The 18,677-nt window shown below is 44.1% G+C and overlaps 1 protein-coding gene across 1 annotated transcript in view; it reads left to right on the top strand.

Annotated features, from left to right (window-relative positions):
- Positions 1–1,941: 1,941 nt before the first annotated feature.
- The window catches only part of RTEL1 (regulator of telomere elongation helicase 1), a 41,270-nt gene continuing 24,534 nt past the window's right edge, over positions 1,942–18,677 (top strand). The window contains exons 1-18 of the mRNA XM_062628316.1: positions 1,942–1,956; positions 2,142–2,259; positions 3,176–3,365; positions 3,745–3,838; positions 4,723–4,804; positions 5,024–5,084; positions 5,308–5,383; positions 6,042–6,126; positions 6,801–6,866; positions 7,373–7,526; positions 8,083–8,121; positions 8,762–8,840; positions 9,493–9,590; positions 10,279–10,334; positions 13,015–13,089; positions 13,843–13,921; positions 17,214–17,346; positions 17,495–17,608. Of these exons, the coding sequence (XP_062484300.1) occupies positions 2,158–2,259; positions 3,176–3,365; positions 3,745–3,838; positions 4,723–4,804; positions 5,024–5,084; positions 5,308–5,383; positions 6,042–6,126; positions 6,801–6,866; positions 7,373–7,526; positions 8,083–8,121; positions 8,762–8,840; positions 9,493–9,590; positions 10,279–10,334; positions 13,015–13,089; positions 13,843–13,921; positions 17,214–17,346; positions 17,495–17,608 (1,583 nt within the window). The 5' untranslated portion in view covers positions 1,942–1,956; positions 2,142–2,157. The remainder of the gene's footprint in view (positions 1,957–2,141; positions 2,260–3,175; positions 3,366–3,744; positions 3,839–4,722; positions 4,805–5,023; positions 5,085–5,307; positions 5,384–6,041; positions 6,127–6,800; positions 6,867–7,372; positions 7,527–8,082; positions 8,122–8,761; positions 8,841–9,492; positions 9,591–10,278; positions 10,335–13,014; positions 13,090–13,842; positions 13,922–17,213; positions 17,347–17,494; positions 17,609–18,677) is intronic.

Below are 18,677 nucleotides of genomic sequence, written 5' to 3' on the forward strand. Positions count from 1 at the left end.
CACCATTGAATGGCGTGAGATGCAGTCATAGAAAGTACATAGAGATGCACGTATTTTGTCTTAGTGTCTTCCTCATTCAACTGCAGACGATGGGGTTTGGGGGATCCAATGGCTACCCATTTATTAAAATCCTTGTGTGTTTTCACCAGTCCAGAGCAGCTCAGGGCCCACCAAAACACATCGGGGACCAGCAAGTGAGGCCAACACCGCATGGGAGCTGAAAGCTGCAAGAATCACACTGAGGGAAAGCAGGGAACAAAGAGGCAGCACATTCACCCCTAACAAGAGGCATTGTTCTGAATGCAGATGCTACAAGGCTCAACATAACGACACAGAAACCCTTGTACCTTCCAAGCTGAGCTTCAACAATGGACGCTGCAGTGCTTTGCCTCCTCCTTAGGCTGCAGTGCTGAAGGGCAGCAACCCGCAGCACAAAGCACAGCAGTAACCTGGAGGCAAATCCTGGTCAGGGCACTGCTGGTCACTCATCTCACCTGAGCTGTTATGAAGGGAGATGCTCCAGGGGGACCAAACAGGGCAGAGAGGCTTTAGGAATCATGGAATGGTTAAGGTTGGAATGGAGCTTAAAGCTCATCCGGCTCCAAGAGGAATGGCACAAAAAAGGGGAAAGCTGCAGCCAGTTCCAAATAACTAAAAGAGTTCAGCTTTTTCCTTGGGTTTAACCTTTCCAGTCATGGAAGAGAAGGAGAAGCACCTACAGAGAAATCACACCCTGACACAGGGCACTCAGCTGGGGAATGGGATGGGGTTTGTACTGCACCCCCTTCATGCCATGGTTTGCCACCTTCACCTGTGAAAAGGGCAGGAGAATGAGATGTGATCATAGACTCACACTTAGTGAACGGCTTAGGTTGTGATTCGGAGAAAACTCCAGGAACAAACTCGCCAACAGAGTTTCGAGTTGACAAGCAGGTATTCTTTATTGCGGTGCCGGGAGACACGGGGGATAGCTCCTCCTAACGTGTGTCCCCGGATTGCTATACAGGTCATCCTCATGTGGTCACTGAGCATATTACATCATTTTCCAAAAGGTTTCCTGCATGCATACAAAATGTGGTGGTCTTTAAGGGTCGTTTACTTTTCCCAACAAGCTTAATTAACATTACAGACGTAGCAATCATCCTGGCCTCTACTTACCAGTTAGTTTAACTGCTCCCATTCTGGACATCTGCTAGTCTGGGATACTCCCCATCCCCAGGTCCTGTCCTTCTAGTCTGCTTTTCTCACACCTTTTGTACTGAGGCCCTGAGGGCCTGAAACTGTGTCAACTACCTCCAAGCACCGCAGTTATTTTCCATTACAAAGCCATCAAACTTAACAGTACTTAGAACTGATTGCATTTTGTACTTTTGTGCCTCCTTGTCTCAGCTGAAGGGACCTTAAAGCTCCTCCAGCTCCAACCCCTGCCACGGGCAGGGACCCCTTCCACTGGAGCAGCTTGCTCCAAGCCCCTGTGTCCAACCTGGCCTTGAACACTGCCAGGGATGGGGCAGCCACAGCTTCTCTGGGCACCCTGTGCCAGCGCCTCAGCACCCTCACAGGGAAGAGCTTCTGCCACAGATCCAACCTAAATCTCCCGTTTCAGTTTGAACCCATCACCCCTGGTCCTATCGCCCCACTCCCTGATGAAGCGCCCCTCTCCAGCATCCTTGCAGCCGCTTTGCTGCTTTTAGCAACCAAAACGCCAACCTTCTGCCCCTGCGGACCCCTCCGGCCTCGCTCCCCTCCTGCCCGGTGCCTCTCGGGCCTCCACAGCAGCAACTCCAAGCCCCCATTACCCCGCCGCCATGCTCGGCCCCGCCGCCCCACTCCCGTCCCCATGGCAACGCCGCAGCTCTCGCGAGAGCGGCCGGCGGCGGATAAGTTCTCGCGTAAGCGCGAAGCAGGCCACGTGACCTTGGCGGGAGGATTGCGTTGCGCGCGGCGGAGCGGGAGGTGAGCGCCGGTTGTGTCCGACGGGGCGGGCGGGCCGGGGCCCTCGGTGCCGGGCCCCGGGTGCTGTGAGCCCCCAGCCCGGGTCCGCCGGTACCGTCCCGAAGCACGAGGTGAAAACGGGGTCTTTGGGTGTTCCGTCGTGCACGTTGAACCCCACCCGCTCCCCGGGTCCCGCTGCCTTGCAGGTGCTCCCAGTGCAGCATGCCCAGGATAACGGTGAACGGCATCACGGTGGAGTTCCCCTTCCAGCCCTATGCCTGCCAGGAAGCCTACATGGCCAAGGTGCTGGAGTGCCTGCAGAAGGTGAGCGCGCCCAGGGGCAGTTTGGTTCCGTTGCTCACACTGTTCCATTTCCAACCGTAGCAAATGACTCCTCTAAATGGACGTTGTCACAGTTTGCTTTACTTCTGGCCATACGCCACTGTTTCCAATCTCTCTGACCTTCTTTTACCTCGGTTTTACTCTCTAGTTACTGAAACTGGTGGCAGTCAGTGGAAGTGTAGATGGGATGTTTCTGCCTCACGTGGGAAAGGGAAGAGAAGCAAAGCAAGTAGCCCCTGTGCTCACACAGCTTGTCCTTTGCTCCCTGGGGTTTCATAGGATCACAGAATCCTCGAGTCCCACATTGGAAGGGACCTCCGGGGCCGTCTGGTCCAACCTTTCTAGGCAAAGCATGACCTAGGCTGGATGTCCCAGCACCCTGTCCAGTTGAATCCTAAAAGTGCCCAGTGCTGGGGAATCCACTGCTTCCCCAGGGAGATTGTTATTGTTCCAGTGGCCAATTGTCTCGGTGTGAGAAGTTCCTCTAGTGTCCAACCGGGGGCTCCTCAGGAGTAACCTGTGCCCATGACCCCATCTCTTCTCCATTGACTCCTTGTAAAAAGGGAGTCTCCGTTTTTGTAGCCACCCTTTAAACCCTGAAACATGGAATAAGGTCTCCCCTGAGCCTTCTCTCTGCCAGTCTGAAAAAGCCCAGCTCTCTCAGCCTTTCCTCACATGGCTGCCCGGTCCTTGGATCACATCATCTGCATGGTTGCTCTCCCTTCCAAAGTGTCCTCTTCCTCACTCAGTTTGGTATCATTGCAAACATCATCAGGGTACACTTGGTCCCAGCATCCAGATCACTGTATGTCATGCTTTAAACCCAGGTGATAACTAAGTACCACTGGGAATCTCCAAGTTACTCATTTATTCCCTTTTTGTTTTCTCTTCAACAAAGAAGGTCAATGGTGTCTTGGAGAGCCCCACAGGCACAGGGAAGACCCTCTGCCTGCTGTGTTCCACGCTGGCGTGGCAGGAGCACTATAAAGATGCCATCTCAGCCCGCAAGATTGCACAGCGACTGAGTGGGGTGGAACTCTTCCCAGAGTCATCCTGGGGCAGCGTTGCCCCCGATGATGATATCCCGAGTAAGTGGTGTCATTCTCATCCTCAGCAGGGGCCATGCAGGAGTGTTAATGAGCATTTGCTTTTATCTATCTTCTCTAATAACTGTGTGCTAGTAAAAGTCATGGAGCTGTTGTTCAGCAGCTGAAGCACAACTTCATCGTTTTATAGATTTTAAGGGTCCTTATGTGTTTTTTGATTGTTTCTTAGAACATTAGAAACTCATTCAGTTCCTTTTCTGTGTGTGACTAGTTTGGTGACAGAATTTCTTGCTGTCTCTACAAGCCAAGCTGTTACCATAGTACCAGCTGGGAAAGGAAGCTAATACTATCTAATAATATCTCCAGTTCTTCCTGTGTTAATAATGGTTTTCTGCCTTTTTTTATCTCCACTTTTTGGCAGCTTATTACACGGACATCCCTAAAATAATTTATGCGTCCAGAACTCACTCCCAACTTACACAGGTCATTAACGAGTTAAAGAACACAGTCTACAGGTAAATATGATTTAGGAAAATGTCCCTATTCAAAGACAAGGGGGAGAAACCCACCTGATTTAGTTATTGTTTCGGTTTATGTGGATGCATGCATGAAAAAATGATCCCCAGTGAAATGCAGTTCTCTTAATGTGCATGTGTAGGGCCTGGATTTCTTTGTTGGGTTTGGGTTTTTCCACAGCTTCTCTTGTTTCCTTTAAACATAGAATTGCCTGAATTTGGTCTGGTTTTGGTTCTTTACACATTCAGTTCTAAATTACCTTTTTTTTTCTTTCCCTGGGGCATTTCTTTAAGGCAGTAGGAAGCCTTTGCAAAACCTGATTCCTTAGGCTGATGTCGATCTATGGAGAACTCTGTGGTTTTGCTGTACTGGTGTCTCAGTTTCCAGCTGTTGATGTACCAGTGTGCTGTCTGAGCTCTTTGAGCAGGCAATAGTAACCTGTTTAGGTGTTTCTTGTACAGATACAGCCTTGGAACAGGCAACAAGAACCCATTGCAAATGTTTGTAGTGCATTAGTTAAGTCTCAGCCAGCTTGAAGCAGCTTGTCAGGGATGCCAGGCCCCAGCTGATGGGCTCAACTGTCACAACAGAACCCAGATTTCAGAGTGGGTGATGGAAGCTGCTGCTCGCTGCCTCCTGCTGTAAACGGCTGCTTCGTGCCACCCACTGCTACCAGGAGAAACACAGTACCATGAAGTCAGATAACACACGTAGCTGTTACAGACTAACTTACTGCTTCTGGTTCTGACCCTTCGTTTGGGCTTACTTTTTTCTCCTGAGCCTTTCACTTGTGATATATTCCACCCAATCTAGACATGTACAACTCTTGTTTTTCGTTCTTGTCTGACTTTTACCTTCAGTTTTGTGCCTCCTGTTTGAACAGGCCCAAGATGTGTGTTTTGGGTTCCAGAGACCAGCTTTGCATCCATCCTGAAGTGAAGCGCATGGAGAGCAACCACATGCAGGTGAGATCAGAGCTTATAAAGCATGAACAGTGAGGCTGTGGAGGGGTCCTGTTGCAGAGAGCCTTACTTTTAGGGTGGACAGAGGAACACATCATTTTAAAACGGAAGAACCCTGATTAGCATTTATTCATTAACTGGTGTTACAGAAAACCAACAGCTCTTCACTCCTTAACGTGCTTCAGGCTGTGCTAATCTTGGCTAAAATACATTGTTTTACAGATCTACATGTGCAAGAAAAAAGTGACGGCTCGTGCTTGTCATTTCTATAACAATGTGGAAGGTGAGTTTGGTGTGGAAGTAAAGCCCTTCTTTTTGGAGGGGGAGAGATGTGCCTGGTGGGTACAGAAGTTTGGGTGAGTTTCCTGTGTGTGTGTGGTTTTTGCTCTGTGGTGAAGCCTTTCAAGAATGAAATGCTGGGAAGTGGATGAGTGTGATGATCAGGGAAACAACAAATCTTGTGGTCCCTGTACCTAAGCTTGTGGTTGTATCTTCTTTTTTTACAGAGAAGAGTACAGAGAAAGATCTGATGAACTCAATCATGGATATTGAAGACTTGGTTAAGAAGGGAAACAAGCTCAGGTGAATGATCCCCTCTGACATTTCTCCCCACTCCTGAAAAGAGTGAAAACCATTTCTCTGCTCGTTTTCATTAATACCTCGGTATGAACTTGGCAAACACTGTAGTAGAACAGTGATGAAAGCAAAGCAGCTAAATACGGTGCAGAGACGGCTTCCAACAAAATCGTGCATGCACCAAACTTGTGTTACTGCAGTTTTCGTCATACAGCCATGTATTTCAATCCTTGGTGTGTAAAGACTGAATCAGGTCAGAGTCAGGCTCACCAGTGTTTTGTTTCTCACTTGAGCAGAGGCTACCAACATCAGCTGCCATGGCAAATGATACTGCAGTTCTGTTTCTGATCTGAGAGGCCTGATTTGCTGGGATGAAATAGTTTAGTGCAGCAGCTGCATGTAGCCTCAAGGGGTGAAGTGAAAGTGCAGCAATGAAATGCCACTTTTCTCCTTTCATTTATTCTTCCTTTGCAGAGATATCATTTTCTACACTTTTATTTGCTTCTGTGAATAGATAACCACCTGCCCTACAATTTGACATGCCAGCTTCAGCTCCTGAAGTTGATTGGAAAACCCTTGAGCATATGAAACATTGTGAATGCTGAATGCCCTCTTGATATTGCTGCAAGTCTTACCTGGTACTTTGTACTTCTTTTTTAAACAGAGCTTGTCCTTATTATCTATCTCGAAGCCTGAAGCAGCAAGCAGATATTATTTTTATGCCTTACAACTATTTGCTAGACTCAAAGGTAATGCATGTATTTGCTTTTAAATGCAGTTGTTCTTCTATTTACCTTATGTTGGCTTTTAGTGGGCGAGCTGTGAACTGATGCGCAGTGAACCCATTATGGGCCAAAACTAACCAAACCCCAGGTCAAATTGAGAACCATAGGGGATGCCATTTTGTGGGGTTCTCTGTATAGTTCTTTCCCACAGTTAAGAAATACTCCAGTTTTATCTTGTCTTGCTGGTTTTACAGGATTAGCCTTGCAGAATGGGGTGCCCTTGTTGTTTGACTATCCTCACATCCTGGTGCAAAGCTTGAGTCACATACCACGCAGTATCTTTGCATCCATTCCGAGACATTTTAGTTCCTGCAGCCAGCTGCATGATTCCTAGAATAAGGAAACTTTTTCAGTAGAGTTTGGATATCTCTCCTGGAAATAATTGCTGGCTTTGGGGGGGGGGGGAATCCTATTGCAATAAGGTGTCTGTATGTCATGGGTAGGAAATGAAGCTGTTGAGGAAACTAATCTGTTGCTGGCTTCATGCAACTTGGAGTAATGAATAAATTATAGTAAAAGCCAGTTTCTGTCCCACTCCACTCTTCAAAAGGCTGAAAGACCAAATATTTAATAAGTTAAACAGTTAAATCAGATTAAGTGGCCTTTGTGCATCCCCTCATTCCCTTTTTCATCTTCAGAGCCGCAAAGCGCACGGCTTGGACCTGAGGGGGACTGTGGTGATCCTTGATGAAGCTCACAATGTGGTAAGTTGTTTGTGGTCTGTTGCCAGTTCTCGGGCTTCATCCAGAGAGAAAAAAGGACCTGTGCCCTGTTACAAAGAGTCTGTAAAATCCATACTCAGCTCCTTGTTGTCAGTGTTCAATATCATGAATGTTTCTTGGTTCTTTGACAGTTAAAGCTTTGTAGTTTAATTCACAGCCCTTTGATCCTAGCATGACTTCTTACAAGGTGATGGTTTCCTCCTGAAGGTGGATCTCCACCTTTAGCACCTCATGAGGGTGCTGCTTGTCTTGTTTGGAGAGTTCCCTTCCAGGTGAAGGAAATCATGAAAGATCTATTCTGGAAGCTCAGCTGCATCAGCTGTTAAATGCTGTGCGTGGCGCTGCACTTTTGGTGTTCATAAAATGTCCTGTGGCCTGAGCTGGAGGTCAGAAATGACATCAAGTTTGGTCATTGGGACTTCATCACCTGTGATGAGCGCTGAGCACCCTGAGCAGTCCAAATAATGCTTCTGTTCCTTATATTTCAGGAGAAGTTGTGCGAGGAGTCATCCTCTTTTGATTTGACACCCTACGATTTGGCTTCGGCAATAGATGCTGTAGATGTTGTACTGGAAGAGCAAGCCAAAGTGGTTCAGCAGAATGAAGTAAATGCTGAGTTCAATATGGAGTTGGCCTCTTCAGGTGTGTTGACAACCATAAGCCATTGTTTCACTGGGATTATTGGTGCCACTACCAAGAACTGGAAAGTAACTTTTCCTAATGGCTTTGAGCTGAAAGAGGGAGATTAAATTAGATATTAGGCACAAGCTCTTCCCTGTGAGGGTGCTGAGGCACTGGCACAGGGTGCCCAGAGAAGCTGTGGCTGCCCCATCCCTGGCAGTGTTCAAGGCCAGGTTGGACACAGGGGCTTGGAGCAAGCTGCTCTAGTGGAAGGTGTCCCTGCCCATGGCAGGGGGTTGGAACTGGCTGAGCTTTAAGGTCCTCTCCAACCTAAACCATTGATTCTAGGGCATTCATTATTGTTATTGAGTTATCACTGCCAGACAAACATGAAAGCATTTGGCCAAACAAATGTGACATGAGGGTCATGAAAGGGAACAGTGAGCAGAATACAGAGTGTGTTTTTCCATATACACAGTTCTAGGCTTCATATCCCTACTTTTTGCAAAGGCATAAAGAAACTGGGAATGAAAGCGACATGAAACATCCTCTTTGAAATCTTTCCTTTCTTCAACAGGCCTGAACATGGAGCTTGAAGATATAGCAAAGATAAAGAGTAAGATTGTTTTCTGTGTCCTTGAAAATTGTTGTTGAAACAGTTTCAGGAGGCAAACAACTGTAAATTGGGTTCCTGTAGCATTTCTGCGGGCATTGCTCATAACTGAGTCATCCATGGAAGTTTAAATTGTCTCTTTTTTAATGAGCACTCTGTGGAATGTTTAATTATAGTATTTTCCCAAGGAGATGAGTGATGCAGCAGACGAACGCATTGCTTCCTTTTTTGCTAGAAGTTCCCTTGGTTTCTGATGGTGGTGGTGTGCTGCAATTGCATTAATTGCATCACTGCTGTAAGACCATGATGCTACATAAGTTAATAGCAAGAGCTCGAGCTGTCTCATGCTTGTAGAGCATTTTTAAGAACAACTTTCTCCATCTATAGAGAAGAGTTTAACGTTTAGCTGATGACTTAGGCTTATCTAAGAATTGAGGTCATGGGAGTTCTTGAAGTTAAATATGAGTATTTAGAGGTGAGACCACGGAAGGTGGTTCTGATTTGTTTACAGAATCAAGCAGCTGGGCTGCTGCCTTTGATAACAGCCTTAGTAATAAAGTACCTTTGAAAAAGCAGCTTGGATTTGTCCCTGAAAGGAGTTTCTGTGAATTCCAACTTTTTTCCCCTTTTGCTTCTCTTCAAGAAATTCTTCTTCAGCTTGAAAGTGCCATTGATGCAGTGGAGCTGCCACCGAATGATAGTGGAGTCACCAAAGAGGGAAGGTAAATGTCTTCTTGTTAATATAGCTATATCTCAAAAGTGCAGCAGGTTCTAGACCCTGTGAAACTGAGTCAGCTGTAGGGATAGGCAGCACTATTCCAGTTTCTGGGAATAGTATTTCTTCAAGGCTCTGGGTTTCCTGCAATCCCCTTCCTGTTATAATCTTTATTTCTGGTGCAACTTCCTGTTCCAAGAGTGGAGAATCCAATGCTGTGTGTATAGCTGTCATGTATCCTGAGCTGGAAGAAGCCCCTCACTGGCCTGCTTTCAGTTTTGCATCATGATTTAAACAGAGTGCTGCAGTGATTTGGTTTGAGGTACCTCAGAGCTCTGTAAATCTATTTCTAACCTAACGCATATTGTATGTTGTAAAAAAGGTAATGAAATAGCATGAAATCTGTTTCTAAATTCACGTGTGTTGTAGAGACCTGGTGGGAGATGTGCAGGATGTGGTCAGCGTGCTTTCTGTCACATCAATATTGTCTGCTGTTTATAACCAAATACTTCTTTTTCCCTGTAAATTCTTCTTTCTCATGGGGACAAGAACATGTTTTGCTATTAGATGGTGAAATTGTTGTCGTAAAAGAGTAGCAGTAATTGTGCCCACTGTTATTTACAGTGTTTTCCCATTTGTGCTTTTAATCTGTGTTGCAGCTACATCTTTGATCTGTTTGCCAAGGCCCAAATAACATTCCAGACTAAATCCTCACTCCTGGATTCACTGGAGCAGATTTTACAGTATCTTTCAGGCCGTAAGTGTGAATTTGAGAGTTGTTTCACTCAGACTTTTCTCTGTAATGCAGGGAAGGGGAATTCTGCATTGTTTGGGGAGAGGAGGAGAAAGGCTTCTTTAAGATGTAAATGATAAAGCTTTTAAAAGCTAAAATCTGACCCTCAGGACCTTTGTCGTTTCATTAAGACTTGCTGTAAGGTCAAATTCTCATCATGGTGTGTTCTGTGTGTTCTTTCAAGTGTTTCTCTGTAGTCGCTAGCTTACTTGTGCTAGAAGCTTGGAAGTGGTTGTAAAGGGCTGTTTGTAGCAGTGGCAAAGGTTAGTTTTGGCTCTCTGTAAGTAGTCAGTTTTCTGTTTCAGTGAGGCTAATGTTAGTTGTGTGAGCTTTTGGAAAAGTAACTTCACAGTTCAAGTGTGCTTATCTCTCTTTTCTTTAGCTGCTTTCCAGTTTTACTGTACAAGAGTCTTTAAGTGTATGTAATCGTCTTGGTGACAGCTTCCCAACGCATCAGAGGCATGCAGCTGCCTTTGGAATGCCACTTTTAACATTTCTCATTGAATAATGATGGAAAACGTGAAAGAATTTACTTGTTTCAGCTAATATTTTCAAGTCATTGTATTCAGTGTTGTGCTGCTCAGATGAGGGATGGATATATACAAATGGATGTAGGTGTGTGTTGTAAAAGTAACTGTGTTATTCTCTCTAGGCCCTGGGATATTTGTCAATACATCTGGATTGCATAAACTCTTGGGTATTATCCAGGTAAATCATTAATGCTGCTTCTGTATGCACCTGAAGGATGGAAGGATTGGTTTAAAAAGTATGGAAAGACATTGGATCTGTTTTGGTTTTGACTATATGTACACTTGTGCAGTGATGGAAGGTGGTGGGGTTTTGAGGAGAAAACTGCTGCTTGATGGGATGTTCTGCTTTGCTTTTACCCAGGTTGTTTTACAGTTCTGATGCCCCTTTTGGAGATGCTCGATTTAAACTTGTCTGCTTGTAACCTCCACAAGGTGGAGCTGGGTTATGGAGCTGTTCACTTCCTAACAGCAACGTTTGGGAATATGAGAGTGGGTGAAATAACAGGATTGGCCAAAGGGAAAAAAAACCCCAAACAGAATATAGTTTACATGTATTTTATTCATTTAATTATTAAATAAGGAATGTGTAAACCAAGAATCTTTAGTGCCACAGGAACTAATGGCCACTTACGGCTATCCTCATGGTGCTGCCAGTCCTCTCCCTGGTCTGCATTTGCCAAGCATTGATTATGGAAATACTTGGGCCCCATAAAATCAGAAGGTACAATGGCCCAGCGGCATGAAATGCCCTCTGAAGCTGACTAAAGCTCTTGAGATTCTTGAGTAAGCCTCAGAAAGGCAGTGAGGTTTGGACAGCTTAAAGTTCAAGCAAAAGAGCATCTCAGCTGTAGTGTCACATACTGGAAAACTTGCTGGCCCTTGGGATTAAACTCACTATTCCCAGAATCTGCTGATTACAGAGCATCATCTTGGCCTCGGTTACTGGGTGTCAGATTGAATTAGACCTTTTCCTGACGTTGAACGAGACCTTCCCAAATACTTGTGGGTGTTTTTTGGATCAAAAAGATCTCTTTTCCCCCCTCCAGCTTTAGGAAGTGGGTGATAATATGGATAACATTTTAATTTGTGTTAATCATTGCTTTTCTGTCTTTGATTATTTTTTTTTTTTAATTAAAATTAATCATTTAGGAACTGATGCAAGAAATTCCATGGCGTTAAAGTCTGGGATTCCTATAAAATAAAGTCTGTCTTGGCTGGCAATGTTCAGTCTCTGTAGAGTGCTCTGATTTCATTCTCCTCGCTGGTAGCCTGTCTAATGGATCAGCTGCCTGCCTCTTTCAGAGATCCTTGATGACACAGATATTTCTTCTGGAATACATGCTGCTCGCAAATGTAATCTGTGCTTCTAGGAAGCACTGGAATGTCAAAAGGTGAAAACCAATGGACCCACAGGCAGGAGCAGAGTAAAATCTATTTAAGAGGAAAAATGAGGAAGAACATAGCAATTCACTTCATCTGAAAAGCATCCAGCCCTGCATTTGGCAGCAGCAACTGAACTCTTTCCCTCCTCAATATTCTTGCTCATTTCAGTTGTTCAGTATAATTCTTTTTCATCTAAGGATTTACTTGCTGTTTTAGCTTGGTTGTGAATCTTTGTCTAGGGTTGGAATTGAATAGAAAAGAATAATCTTCATCATTTAAAATGGGTTAAATGCCAAGACTTAATAATGGAAACAAGCTGGTTATAAATTAATATTGTTGTTTTCCTTTAGAAGACCCTTTATTAAAATATCCTCATATACCCTCTCTCTGGTTATTTTTCAGACATTAATATTCCAGTATCTGAAGGGGGCCTATAGGGGTGCTGGGGAGGGACTCCTCATTAGGGACTGTAGTGACAGGACAAGGGGTAACAGGTTCAGACTTAAAAAGGGGAAGATTAGATTGGATCTAAGGAGGAAATTCTTTCCTGTGAGGGTGCTGAGGCACTGGAATGGGTTGCCCAGGGAGGTTGTGAATGCTCCATCCCTGGCAGTGTTCAAGGCCAGGTTGGACGAGGCCTTGGGTGCCATGGTTTAGTGTGAGGTGTCCCTGCCCATGGCAGGGGGGTTGGAACTGGATGATCTTCAGGTCCTTTCCAACCCGAACTGTTCTATGATTCTATTATAACAGGAATTGTATTTTGGTGGGTGGAGAACATCTTTCTTGCTGCACCCAGCTGATACTCTTCTGAGCTTAGCTAGTTCCTTTTAAAAGTCTGAAGAAATCTTGTTTAGAAACACTATCAGGAGTTATAAATACTTGAGAAGCACAGCTGTTTTCATTGAAGTAGCTCTGGAAGGCCAAGCCTGTAAAAGAGCATCACCCTTCATCATAAGGCATCACATACAGGAAAGGGCAAGAAGCGAAACTCTGAAGAGTTGATAGAAACTTTTAATTTGACAGCTGGGCAGCTAGATATGATTGTAACTTTATCAGTTTATTTTCTAAGGAAAGCATTGTTATTTTAGTGTGTCATGCCTGAAACTTGAGGGATATTGAGAAAGTTCTTTTACAATCGGGTGTGACTGCGATCTCACAAATGTGTAGTTTGTGTTTAACCGCAGCCAGAAGTCAGAGAAGAGCATGAAGAATGTCATCTGTGTAGTTTGAATGTATCGAGATACTGGCTTGTGTTTGTTGGAACAATGAGAAAGCCATGTGGTTAGCAGGAATTGCGTGTAAAGATATATTCATGCAAGATTCTCTGTCTTTATTTAATAGGAGGAGCAAGGAGATCTAGTTGAGGTTATTCCAGTAGTAACTTTTCTGGAGATGCTTCTCAGTGCAAAGCTGTGTTAGGGGCTTTGCTGGAAACGGTTATTAAATCTTTCCATTTGCTTCCATCCATTTCCCAGACTGTATTCACCATTGATGCTCCAGAAGGTGCAACAGATTTCGGGCTGCATCAGTCGATATCGAAATATTATAAGGTATGGGATGCTTTGTGTTTGACAGCCTCCCTTTCTGGCATTTAATGCCTGTGCTTAGTGCATCCAGGGCTCTCCGTGTGGTTAGTTGAGATTCCAAGGAAAAAGGGGAGCTTCTTTTTAAAGAAACTCTAAAATGAAGTTGGCAAACTGCAGCAAACGTGAATCACTGAAAAACTTTGATACTGCGTACCCTGCAAGAGTTGGTGTGTTCTTCCAGTAACCTCTTATCTTGACTTTAGCCTATTACCAAGCACATGCAGCAGAGCCACTAAACCTCCCCCAACCAGTCCTTTAAATTAGAGTTTGAGACCTATAGGCTGTGATATAAAGAGCTTTAGGAAAAGATCTATTTTAGATAAATGGCAATGTTCATGTTAAGTCCAAGACACTATTTCTGCTGCCCAGTGAAGCGGGTCTTTCTAACACAACAGTACATCTTTTTTTCCTAGTCTGGGTGCTTTACTCTGGTGGACAATACCCAAAGAATTGGTTTCTTTGCTTAGGGCAGCCCATGAAAAGCTGCTTCCATAAACTGACTCAGAATGGCTGGTTGAATTGCCTTGTGTTAGATATGTTATGAAAGACTGGAAACAAAATAGGAAAGACAGGCAGGAAATAACACAGCCTTTTTAACACTATGAAAATGACTCTAATTATGTTACTGTCGTTAACACGGGCAAGCTTCTTTGAGGGATGAAGTGCTGCTTCATTTCTGTTGCCACCTCCAGAAATGCTTCTGTTCTTTTCGCTCAGGTGCATATTCACCTGGATGACAGTAATCAGAAGAAGCAGCAAAGGACAGATCTCTGGAATTCATCATCTACAAGAAAAGGTATGGGACTCGGTCTTGGGGAGGCTCAATCAAAAGCTGGGTTGCAAACTACTCAGCTGCTCCTTTCTGATTCAAATAAGAGCAAACAACTGAAGACATCTGCATCTTCATTACTTCACATCTGTGAACAGGGAGGTCCTCATTGTAGGATTCTGAGTGAGACACCACTTGTGTTATCTGAAATGTTAGAAACTACTGAGAAATAAAGGGCTGAACAATAACTCAGTGAAGGCATGCTCCAGATCTGTCTATATATAAAAGAAGCTATTAAAAACCCAAATAGCACAGTAGTGTTCCTACTCATAGAGCTGGAAGGTCTTAACCGTGTGATTAGTATGCCTTGTTGCCATGGTCCAAGTTAAAACCATCTCTAGATACGGGACTGGGAGAGATTTTGGTTTTTCCTCCACTTAGTTAGCAGAGAACCAATGGGTGGTTTGGTTGGGCCTTTTTTTGGTCTTATTCTGTAAGATGCAGAGACTTGGAGCATCAGTGTTACCCTAGAGATCTCTTTCTCCAGAACAGGGTAGGTTTTTAAGGCTTTGAGACTTTATGTTTGAGGAATTCTAGGGTTGTTTGAGGGTGTTCCTCTGCAGGTTTATGTTTCCAAGCACAGTTTCTAGTGCAGTGATTCCAGTGAAAGAAAATCGCCTCCATTAGGGAATGGTTGCTTGGGTTGGAGTAGAGAAAATATTCAGACCAGCCCAAGAATGGGAAATCCCCTTCAGGATTGACACTGAGGTTCATGGAACGTTCTGTTACTGTCATACCAGCTAAATTTACCTGTGCAGCTGTGATGTGTTCAGCACAAACTCAGTGTTGCTAAGGCTGTAATTGCCTAAATAGCGGAGGAGTTATACTTGGTTGGCTCATTCTGAAGCTCCCTAAGGAAGACTCGTGATGAGCCAGAGAAATAACGTTTCAGAACATGAATTCTTAGCCAGAAAAATGCCAAGTCAGGTAATACCCTGCGGGCACTGTTAACCTCCTCTGAGATACGATCTCTTTTTGTGCAACTCCCTAAGTTCTTCAGAGCATGTTGTCACTTCTTGATGGTTTCAGTCTCAAGTATACTTCTATATAGTATGTATATATATCTCTCTATATAGTGTGTATATATGTCTATATACTGTATATATATCTATACATATTGTGTGTATATATATCTATATAGCATGTGTGTGTATATATATATCTTCAGCTGAGATTTGTCCCTCCCCTTGACTCTGTCCTCCCATCTATTTTGTTCCTTATGCTCTGCAGAACTTAGTATCTGGGACTACCTCAGTATCACCGTGCTTCAAAACAACATATTTAGAATTAAAACTTGGCTCCTGAATCAAAGGCTTATCCTAAGGCTCCTGTAAGGCAGCACTGAGCTTGGCTTTGTTTGGCTCCAAGACTCCTTCTTTCTGATGCTTTTGGAATAAGTACGGTTGGGGGAAAACAAACCCCTTTCTGATTAGAGAAGACAGATGCAGATCCCTTAAGCCTTCTTAGGAGAGTACTCTCCAAGGATCTTTGTAATTACCTTGCCACATAACTATCTACTTAATTACTCAGTTAAATGCTCTTGAGAATGTAAATATGTGGTTCATGGAAGTCCTTTTCTTAAGGACAGAAGTAACACTTTTTGGAGAATGAATTTCCATGAATTTAGTGGGTTGGCACCTAATGTCCCCTGAAGTGTTCCCCCAGAGACCTGTGCTGCTTGGGACTCTGCCAGTATTGTTTTAGTGAGATACTGCTCAATTGGAGTTAGAAGTCACAGCAATAAATCGAAGTAGGTTTTGTTAAACATGTGCAGGAGGAGGCTGATGGAAACGCTTCGGGTTTATTGCATGATTTGGGGGATGTAGACACAAACCCAACACAAAGCAGTCACAGGATTCTTTGGGGATTTAGTAGACACATACCAATATATTCCCTGCTCAAATAAAACCAGTCCTCATGCAACAGACATATGTTGAGGCTTGAGCTGTGCCCAAACCTAGTGGAGGCTGGACCAAACTGAGCGAGCCTCCAGTTCCCTGTAGAGGCATAGCAGATTGTATGGAAATAGTGCAAACCTTTCAGGAATGGCTGTTTCCAAAGAGCTTTATGGAAATTACTCACTCAAGCATCATTCTGTACAGATGCTGAGATTTCTTAGGCTCCTGACATAAGTGACTTTGCTCCTGTGTGTAGACACTGGCCTGTTCATCCGCAGATGCTAACTAAGCTGCACCGATTCTCAGTGTGAATTAAAGATGCAGGTTCTGCCAAATTGTGGAATGTTTTTTTTTTTTTTTGTCTACAATCTAGACACCATCTGGATGGATTTGCCCACATAAGATGAAAGATAAAACTTTAGCTAAAGATAAGTTCTCCTGTAATTCTAAGCAGTGACTCACTAGGCACATGTTAGTGGGGATTTCCTGAAGCTGCCAGCTCCTTTTGGAAAGCCAATCTTGTAATGAAGGGTGGGCACATAAAAGACATGTACATGATGCATATATATATTTGTTACTGAAACTAATTGTGCAAAACAGAATCAGAGCCAAAAGCTATAGTTTTGTTTGTCTGATCTTGTTGTCAGCATAGATGATTGTTGCATTGACTGTCTCAGTTTTCAGCAGCACATAAGCTGAACGGTGACAGAAGGGCTGGTGTGATATATCCATTTTTCTTTGTCCTCTCTGTTGATAATTTATAGCATGCCAGGCGGTGTTGCACATCTATATCCATACCACATAAAAGGTTTGAGCAGGAGTTCAAAGGTTTGGAAGTTGACTATGGAGAAAATGGAATGTTTAGGTGAAAGGCTGTTGGAAATTCCTAATGGAGAAGGGGTTCTTTTCTTTTCAAGCAAGAGCAGGAGTAGAGATATTTTACCAACTTCAGTCATTTGTCCTTCATCCCAGTATTCTACAGTTCTTCTACCATGCTTCCCCTTCCAGTTATCCTTGCCAGCGGGAAGTGAATCAGTGGATGGAGGGCCGAGTAGTTTTGTCTGCTCAACCTGCCTGTAACAATGAGATGTGATGCTCTGTCTTTAACCACCCTCTGACTAAAAGTATAATCTATTTAAGGTGTGATGCAGCAATGACCTTTAAAACCTGTATTTTGAATGGGCATAACAATAAAATCTGGGATGGACCAAAGCAGAACATACCATGTGTCTGGAACTTTACGTTCAGCTGCTGGCCAGCTTGCTTTCAGGAGTTCAGATGGAATGTGCTATTTGAGTGTCAAATTCTAATTTTACCACTAACAGACTTGCTTCTTGGTGTTTTCTCTTTGTTTGATACAGAAAAGACCTTAAGCTACTGGTGTTTCAGCCCTGGATACAGCATGCATGAGCTTGTTCGGCAAGGAGTCAGGACAATTATCCTTACTAGTGGGACACTCTCCCCCCTCTCATCATTTACAATGGAAATGCAGATGTAAGTACCTAGATGTGGGAACAGGTAAGGCACAATCTGCTCTCATGATTTTAGATTTTATACCTGAATTTGTGAGTGTTTGGGGCTGGCAACCAGGAGGGGATCATATAATGAGTATGTCTGGGATCTCACTTTCCTGTTTCTTTAGCCCTTTTCCCGTTCGCTTGGAGAATCCTCATGTTATTGATAAACACCAGCTCTGGGTTGGGATCATTTCTAAGGGACCTGATGGCACTGTGCTGACTTCTACCTATGAAAGAAGGTAATGAACTTCCGTGTGGAATTCTGGTTTGAAGTCTTGTGTTCTGACACTTTGCGTTCTGCTTACAGGAGGATGCTCCTGAAATAAGTGGTCTCTGTAGTTCTTTACCTGGATAACCACGGTGCTGAGTAACGCCACCCTTTAACTACTAGTGTTAAAACTGAGAGCTGGAGGGCTGGAAGAGATTAAATGCCAGAGCACTGAGTTGCACTCAAGTCCTTATTGACTAGCCTCTCTTTTACCTCTGCATTGCCTTCCTAAGGAAAACATATCCACATGTTTGTCAACGAGCTTTTCATCTTCATTTTTCTTGCTTTTCTCTAGTATTTCATCATTTTGCCTGTGCCTTTCTGGTCTTTGGTACATCTGGTGCCAGCAGAGAAGGCCAAACTCACTTCATTGTGTATTGACTTCCTTGCGCAATGCGATGATCTCATTGGTACCTCTGCATACGGTTTTAGGAGGCAGTTTCATGCTTTGGTGCACTTGTCAGGAGGCTCTGTGCTTGCCAGTTCTCTGCAGTTACTAAAGAGAGGCATCCCACAGATGCTAGAACCGTGTTTGGGAATGCGATCCCTCTGTAGTGTTTTGAAATGAGAATCAGTTCTTTGTGTCTGGTACGCATGTTCTCCCATTTAGCTTTCTTCACATCATTCTTCAATCTGTCTCCATTTCAACATCAGAGAGAAAACGCTGGCTGAGAATTCCATGACTTAGCCTGCTGCAGGCCTGCCTTACTCATTTTTAGGAATACAGGAAAATAGATCTCCAAGAGCTTTTACTGGGGAAGAAAACCCACCAAATCAGGAGGAATGGCATATGTTCCACAGAACTGGAAAAGGACTCGGCAATTGTAGTGGATTTTACACAGAATAAGCACTCTGGAAACCCCTCAGACTGTGTTTTTCACTTACAGAAGCTTCATGTGTTGTTTCAGTGTATTTCATTGAAGATGCTGTCTATTGAAGGGAGAAGGTTGGGGATCCCCCTCCTGAGGCCTGGAGCACCTGCTTTTTTGCAGGAAGGGAATTCCCAGTGGGTGCTGTTTTGACAGTGTCTGTATGGTGAT

The sequence above is a fragment of the Pezoporus occidentalis genome, unplaced genomic scaffold (assembly GCF_034315485.1).
Source record: "Pezoporus occidentalis ecotype Australia unplaced genomic scaffold, CSIRO_AGI_Poc_V1 ctg313, whole genome shotgun sequence".
In the NCBI taxonomy this organism is placed as follows: domain Eukaryota; kingdom Metazoa; phylum Chordata; class Aves; order Psittaciformes; family Psittacidae; genus Pezoporus; species Pezoporus occidentalis.